This window comes from Cynocephalus volans, chromosome 10 (genome assembly GCF_027409185.1).
Source record: "Cynocephalus volans isolate mCynVol1 chromosome 10, mCynVol1.pri, whole genome shotgun sequence".
NCBI lineage: Eukaryota > Metazoa > Chordata > Mammalia > Dermoptera > Cynocephalidae > Cynocephalus > Cynocephalus volans.
This window is the reverse complement of record NC_084469.1, coordinates 73,473,034-73,480,994: the sequence shown is the minus strand read 5'-3', so window position 1 is coordinate 73,480,994 and position 7,961 is coordinate 73,473,034. Positions and strand designations below refer to the sequence as shown.

At 54.5% G+C, this 7,961-nt stretch overlaps 1 protein-coding gene across 8 annotated transcripts in view; it reads left to right on the top strand.

The window, feature by feature from the left end:
- The first annotated feature begins 226 nt into the window (after nt 1–226).
- NDRG4 (NDRG family member 4) overlaps nt 227–7,961 on the top strand; it is a 42,492-nt gene continuing 34,757 nt past the window's right edge. For 5 of the 8 annotated variants that reach the window (XM_063109260.1, XM_063109265.1, XM_063109261.1 and 2 more), the window contains exon 1: nt 1,017–1,079. In XM_063109260.1, the coding sequence (XP_062965330.1) occupies nt 1,043–1,079 (37 nt within the window). In that variant the 5' untranslated portion in view covers nt 1,017–1,042. Of the gene's footprint in view, nt 448–1,016; nt 1,080–5,834; nt 5,939–7,961 lie in introns of those variants that run through there. The other 3 variants (XM_063109266.1, XM_063109263.1, XM_063109262.1) reach the window with 3 other exon arrangements.

Below are 7,961 nucleotides of genomic sequence, written 5' to 3'. Positions count from 1 at the left end.
TGAGGCAGAGGCCGCCCCCTCCCCCGGGACCCTGACGTCGCGAGGCTCCAGGGGCACTGGAGGGGCGGGCAGGGTCGCACGCCGCACGCCGCTGATCCCGAGCGGCCGGGTCCCTTTTCCTCGGCTCCTGCGGGAGGTGAGAAGCGGACGAGGGGGTGCGGGGAGACGCCCAAGGGTCTCGGCTGGGCTCGCGCGTCGCGGCGTCCGCTCTCCCTCCCGCCCGCCTAGCGGGAGCTCCCGCCACGCCAGCAGGCGGAGGCGGGACGCCCAGGGCGGCCGCCGGATCCCAGCCACCAGGCCCGGCCCCGCGAGGCTGGCAGGGCGCCCACGGCCGCCACACCCACGTGGGCACGCCCCCCGCGGCGCGCCGCCCCCGGCCCAGGCCGCCGGCACCTGCACCCGCGCGTTGGCGGCGGCTCCGAGGCTCGGCCGCCCGCATCACGCTCGGTGAGTCGGCGGCGCCCCTCGCCCCTGCAGCCCCGGTGTCGGCTCCGCTTGCCATTGCGGCTGCGGCGCGCGCGCCCCCCGCCCCCGCCCGGACTCGCGAGTCCCGCGCCTTGTCGCCCCGGCCACATTTCGCGAGGGCAGCCCCCTTCCTCCCAGGCCACCCCGCTCTCCATCCTCGCCTTCCGGGCAGGACACGGGGACCCCCGGGAGCCACCGCCCCCTCCCCCACGGCGACTCCCTGGAGCGGCGGGGCCTCTTTGTTCACGCGGAGGGCGCGGAGACCCCCCCCCCCCCCCCGCTGTGTCGCCGCACCCACCCCGCGCGCTCCCTCCGCCTCCCGGAGTCACCCTGGCCAGGTGGCGGCGGGCGCCTTTTGGGGGTGCGCGACCGTGCAATTGGTGGATTTTTTAAAACCGTTTTGGAGGGGGAGCGCGGCGTGGGGGGGCGGCGAGAGCGCTCCCGGCTGCGAGCTGCTCCTCCTGCGTGCTGTCGCCCTCCTGCCGCTTCTCTCCGGTCTCCCGCGCGCCTCTCCCGGCGCGGCCGAGCGCGCTCCGCAGACGCCGCAGCCCCGGGCCGGGCAGCGCCGGGCGCCGCGATGAAGGTGCTGGGACACAGGATCGAACTGCTGACAGGTACCGCCGGCCCTTCTCTGCGGCCGCGCTCGGCGGGGCCCTCGTCGCCCACTACTTTCCGAATTGGAGCGGGCTGCGGGCGCGGCGGCCGGGCTGCGGGGCGGCTCGGGTTCGAGCAGAACGGGGTGCGGATACCAGCCCATTCCCAGCTTGTGCCTTGCCTGTTCCGTGCGGAGCTCGGCCCCCAGGAGAGGACTTGAGGCCGTGCCCCGCCCAGCTGTGCCCTCCGAGGGTCCGGGCGGGCAGAGCGCGTGCGGCGGCAGCGGGTCAGGGGAGCGGCTCCCTGAGGTTTCCCACCAGCCGAACTCAGGTCAGGACCCCGAAAGGGAGCTGGAAGCCCCTGCTCTCCAATCAGTGCCGCTCGCGCCCCGAGAAAGCTCTCTGGGCTCCCGGCAGCACTCGTGCTACGGGCCTCTCATTTCCTGCTCCTTGTGACATTTGAGTGGCCTTTCTCTAGGGTGAGAAGTTTCTTGGTGGGAGTAGAGACCAAATGGCTTGGAAAGTGGGAAGCCATTTCGGACCCTCATGGCTGGGCCCGTCAGCCTTGGGGCCCCTCTGGAGAAGTGACCAGATGCCCTGCTGGAAACCCACATCCAGGGGGCAGTGGCTGGAGACCAAGAGAGAACATTGGGCTATGCCGGAAAGAGGACGAGGAAAAGGCAGCAAGGACAGGCGATGGAGGGGCCTGTAGGGTGGGAGAAGCCCTCAGTCATGGAGGGCAGGAGCACAGGTGGCTTCTGTGCTCTCCCAGGGTAGAGATTGTGGAGAAACCCAGACACAAAGAAAGAGAAGCAGTTGGGATCCCACCAGGCCTGGGACTTATAGGTGCTGGATCCGTGTACATCGGATGAACCCATGGGTTCCAGTAGATGTCCTTGGGCACCTGGGGGGAGGGGGGCGTTGGTCCCCCTCGAGGACCTTACGGTCTGGTGCAGGAGAACAGAGCACAGGAGCCCTACTGCGCTGTGGGGAAGGGGCAGTGATCTGTGGGTGCACTCAGGAAACAGGTTGGAGTCTGAGTCGGGGCAGGAGGGAGCAAAGAGGTTAGAGGCAGTGTCTGAAGACCCTAAAAGACAGAATTTCTGTTAATGGAGAGAAAGGTGGCCTTACAGGCCAGAGGATCAAAGCACCGGGCTGTGAGAGGAGCTTGTTCTGGGCAGTGGTGTAGAGGATGGAGGGCTTGGAGAGTGTGTGTGTGTTTATGGGCGGCGGGGGAGGGCAGGGAGGATGTTATAAGGTGGGGGGAGGTAGGTCACATGAGGTTTTAGGCTGTGAGTATGTTAAATCAACAGTGCCTTATGGCCGGCTGATGGAGAAGGGAGGGGGGATGTTCCTTGGGCACTGGACCCTCTGGCTGGTGCTCAGAAGCACCACTTCTGAGCTCAGTTAGCCACGGGGCTGGCACCCTCTCCATTCCCTTGCCAACATTTCCTTGTGGAGCTCAGCTGAGGCAGGCCGGGCCTACCCGACTTCAAATGGAACTGCACAGGCTGCGGAACTTATTAACACTCTGGAGGGAAAGTTTTTATAGTCCCATGGGTTTTTGGTTTCCTGCATGGAGGACAGAACTCCTGGGTCCTCTCTCCTCCTCCTCTTCCTCCTCCCAAAGGGCCTGGAGAAGAAATTTTGCAGGAGGCATGTATGGGGACCTTCATGAGGGGTCCTGGCTTTGGGGTCCCAATGCTTTGTGCCCTCATCTTCTGGTTACAGGGGTCAAGACCCCTCCTCCCTCATCAGATGGGCTCACCAGGTTCTGGCAGACTTTCTAAGCCCCTGGCCAGGCTGGAACAGGACGATCTCAGTCACCGTCACCAGTCACAGACTTCCTTTGCACCTATAACTCAGCCCTGAGAGACAGCACATCCCCTCTGTTGCTATTTTGTGATCTTTGCAGACTTCCCTCTTGCTCCAGCTCCCTCCTGTCCTCTTCCTTGTCTCAAAGATGTGAATTCAAACTCAGCCTCACTGCTAGCCGACTATGTGATTTCAGATGGTTGCTTAACCTTTCTGACTTCAGTTTCCTCCTCTTAAAAATGGACCTATTGATCCCTCTTTCTAAGAGATGGCATGAGGCTTGCTGAGATAGTGCAGGTGACACACCTGGTTGGGACCTGGGCCCTAATGGACTCCTCTCAGGCTTTGTCTTCCTTCCGGTTCCTTGAGCTTCGCTGTTCCCATAATGGAGAACCCCACCTGTCCTGGCTGGTTGCCACTAGGGAGTTTGGATCTGCCCCACCCCACTATCTCCCCGCTCACATGCATCTGTGAGATTTTGGCTCATCACCCCTACTGGATGATGAGCAGGTCACAGTTAGGGTGGTGGCCAGTTTATTGTGGTGCCCATCCAGCAAGTGTCCAAAAATTGTTGACTGAGTCCAGGCTCACATAGCCCACTCATCAGCCGTGTCTCCAGAATAACTTGTAGAGGCCTCCAGCTCCTGGTCCCCATGTCTGCCTTAGGAAATCGTTTTACTTAACTTTTTTTAAAAACTCATATTTATTTAGACCTTTACAGTTTTTTGGTTTGTTTGTTTTAAGAGATGACTGGTAAGGGGATCTTAACCCTTGACTTGGTGTTGTCAGCACCACGCTCTCCCAAGTGAGCTAACCGGCCATCCCTATATTGGGTTCTGAACCCTTGGCCTTGGTGTTATCAGCACCACACTCTCCCAAGTGAGCCACGGGCCGGCCCAAGACCTTTACAGTTTTCACATTCTCCCATTTTATTATCATGCCTATTTTACCAACAAGGTCAAGCACTTCCTAACGTTCATACAGCTGAGAGGAAGTGGTGCTGGAATCAAACCCAGGTCCTGAGCTAGGACTGAGTCCCCATGGCATCCTGTTGTCTGGCTTTTGGCCGGTCTTGTGGCTGCTCCACACTTTACTTTCCTCATCTGTAAAATGGGTTTATCGTGGCATCTACCTGGTTGGGTTATTTAGAGATTAGATGGGAGAGTGTGTGTAAAATGTTGAACACAGCTCCTGACAGGTGGTCAGCAGATGGCACTTGCAGGGCTGTTGTCCCTGAGCTGCCTCCTCAATGTCCTGGGATCTCCTCTTCCCCCTCTGCTCCAGTTTCCAGATTCCCTTCCTCTGGAGCACCCCAGTTCCTTCTCTAGCTTCCCTGCACAATCCAGGACTCCCTGAGATGTGTCTCTGGGGGACCCTACTTAGGGCTTAGGTTTCTGTGAGTGGTGCGTGTCATCTGGGATTGGGCTCTTCTGGTGGGACATCCACAGCTTTGACACCAGGTGGGGAAAGCCAGGTGCCCCTCACATGTAAGACTAGAAGGATGCCCGTGAACTCATGCCCAGGCCCAGCATGTCTTTTTGTTCTGGAGAGAAGAAGGGGGTGATGGGGTCTTTCCCATAACTAATGCTTATCGTGGCCAGCCATTTCCAGGCTCACTCATGGAGTCTTGCTGCAACTGGGAAAAGAAAGGCAAGGATTTGGGAATCAGAGAATGTGAGTTTCAGGGTCTCCTCTCTGATTCTCAGCTCCTGGGCAAATTCTTAACTTCTCTGAGTCTCAGTCCTCTGATCAGAAAAATGGGAATAATGGGTTTACCTCATTAGCATTGTGAGAAAAAGCCAAGGTGATACTTGTGAAGCAGCCTGGTACACTGTCACACCTGCACACAAGCTTCTTATAATTCCCAGAGGGCAGGTTCATGGTAGCTGGGTGATTTTTTTTTATTGTGATGTGAGCAAGTGGGACATTAGTCTACTTGCAAGTAGGAAGGCAGTTGTTTTTGTGCATTTGTACTTGCACAATATGTTTCCAAGATGGTTGGGAGTCTGAAAGAGCTCTAAAATGGCAGATTCCAGGCTCTGAAATGGTCCCTTGGAAGCCTCAGTATTGGGTCTTGGAAAATTTTTAAAAATATACTTGATGTGCGATTAAAAAGCAAAAAATTGCCAGTACTATCTAGAATTTTGGTTTCATTTAAATACATGGAATACATAGCCTCACACAATTTTATAGACTGCATTTAAATAGTATTTGATTGGCAGGTATGTTGACCCACATTTTACATGTGGGGAAAACTGAGGCATAGATTTACCCTAGGAGGCTGAAAATAAGACCTTGAATCCTCATTTCCAGTTCATCCATTTCAGTAAGCCTCACTGCTTTGCTGGGATGCTGCGATGTAGGTATGGGGCATGTAGATGAGCCCAGGATGGGATCTGCTGGAGGAGAATGCACATGTGCAAATCGCTGGTGTGCCCAGGGCCGCCGTGGGGTGGCTGTGGCAGATGGGCGTGCTGCTCCACTGGGCAGAGGAGGGGAAACTGGTGCAACTCTTATGAAGGGCAAGTTGGCAATGATGTATCAAAACCTTCAAAATATGTGTGATCTGTGACTCAGCAGTTGAATTTTTAGGAACAATAATGGTGTGCAGAGGTGTTTGCTCAGGGATGTTTGTCCCATCGTTGTTTATAGAGGGGAAAAAACTGGAAACAATCTAAATGCTTAACAGTTAGAGAAGGTTAAAGAAACAGGAGTGCATTCATACCAGGGAACCTCAGGTAACTGTGAATTACACTGCCAAAGGTTATTTATCCGCCTGAACAGATGTTCCTTTAAATGCGTGTAATAATAATAACAGCGATGACAGCTCACACTTACATGGCATTTGCTATGTGCCAAGCACAGGCCTAAGTGCTTTCTGTACATTAATTCATCACCATAACAACTCTATAAGGTATGTGTTTTTATTTTCTCCTTTTTACAGATAAGGAAACTGAGGCATAGAGAAGTGAAGTGACTTACCAAAGGTCACACAGATGGTAAATGGCTGGCTGGAATTTGAACCAGGATAGCTGGCTCCAGAGCTCAAAAGACGTTTCAAAACAGTATGTTTTTGGTTTTAAAAAATTATTTTTCAATGTACAGGTGAGCATTGAAAAAGAAAGGAGGTATGCCAACACGTGAGCAGGGATTTCCTCTGGTTAACAGGATTATATGTGATTTTCACTTTCTTCTTTTTGCTCTTCTGTTTTTCTCAGTGAATATGTATTACATGAAATTCATGTTCTATTTTTAAAAGTAAAAAATTTAACACATGCATTGGGGAAAGCACGAAGTGCAGTGGTTCTGACGAAGCCCATCCCATAGGAATTCTGAAGGAGGCTCAAATCCAGCATTCAGAGGAGAGGAAATCCCAAGGGAGGAAGAATTGTTCAAGGTGGATGTTGAAGTTGGCTTTTCATAAGTCTAAGGAGGAGGAAGTCGCTATAGGCAAAGTGAACAACACGGGCAAAGGTGGGGCCGCAGGAACATGGGGGGTGGAGGGTGCTGGACTGAATAATGGCCCCCAAAGATATTCAGATCCTAACCCCTAGATCTACTGTGAATGTTACCTTATGTGGTGAAAGGGACTTTGCAGACATGACTAAGGTAAGGATCTTGAGAAGGAGAGGTTTTCCTGGATTATCCAGGTGGATTCTAAATGCAGCCACATGTGTGCTTGCAAGAGGAAGGCAGAGGATATTCGACCACAGAGGAAGAGGCCATGTGATGACTGCAGCAGGATGCTGGCTCGGCTCTTGGCCTTGAAGGTGGAGGAAGGGGACCACCAGCCAAGAAATGCAAGAAATGTGGCTCTAGAAGCTGGAAACGGCCAGGGAACAGATTCTCCCCGAGAACCCCCAGAGGGAGAGTGGCCCTGCCAACCCCTTCACTTTGGCCCAGTGAAACTGATTCCAGACTTCCAACCTCCAGAACTGTAAGACAATAGATGCACGTTGTTTTAAGCCACCAACTTGTGGCGATTTATTACAGCACCCACAGGAAACCCATACAGGGGGGTATTATAGATCAGAATCATGCTCAGCCTCCACCGTGGGTGACACCATGGGTGCTGGACAGATAGCAGGGCTGGGATCTGCAAACCTGGTTTTGACTGGCCCTGGCTGTGTGAACTTAAGCTGAGCCTGGCTTTGCCCCCATGGTAGTCTTGGGATCGGCTGAGAAAGCTGTGAAACAGTTTTGTAAACCAAAGAACATCACACAAGCCTAAATAGTGTGTGTGTCCACCCAGCCTAACACAAACCTTCCCTCTGTATCAGGACAGAAAAGTTCGCCCCGTGTGCCTTCCTCCAACCCTACCTCAACCTTCTAATCCCCGACACTTTAGATTCTAAACCACAGATGAAATGTATGCTCCAGCCAGAGTGACCATGCGTCTTAAACCCCACAACAAGTACTGTGGGGACCTAGATGCTTTTTCAGTTCACCTGTTGGGCAGGGAGTGGCGGGGCAGGGGCTGTGTGCCTGTGGATGTGCTCGTCCTAGGCAGATGAGATGCAGGAGGGGGGACCCCAACCTCTTTGGAGGGGACAGAGGGAATAATCCTGGGATGCCTTCTCACCAGAATGTGTGCGTGTGTGTGGAGGGGCTGTCCCATGGCCAAACCCAAGGTTTTCAGCACCCAGTATCATACTCTGTGTACCCCAAACCGTTTCCTGATAGCTCCAGTGGCCAGGCTTATGGGTGCCAGAAATGACTTTTAATAATATTGCCCAGTTGGTATCCTGGAGTAGAGATGTTGTGTTGGGGCCTGGGGGTGGCGACAGGGAAGCCAGCTGGCTCCTCCTTCAGGTCGTTAGGAGAGCCCTTGCACAGGCCTTTTCCTTATCCGTAAAGGGAAAGCGCTGAGCCTGCAGCTGCCAAAGCCACTTCCAGCTGCAGAGTATTCACTGCATGTTTAGCATACCGGGATGGGCAGAGAGGAGTAGTGGTAAGGGGTGGCCCAGAGATCCCTTACAACCTGAGGTGGTCATCCAGGATGACCTGAGGTGGCCTGGGGGTGCTTTTCACAATCACAGCTTTGGATTCATCTTTGGAAGTGCCTGGGTTGGAAAAGATCTGAACTGC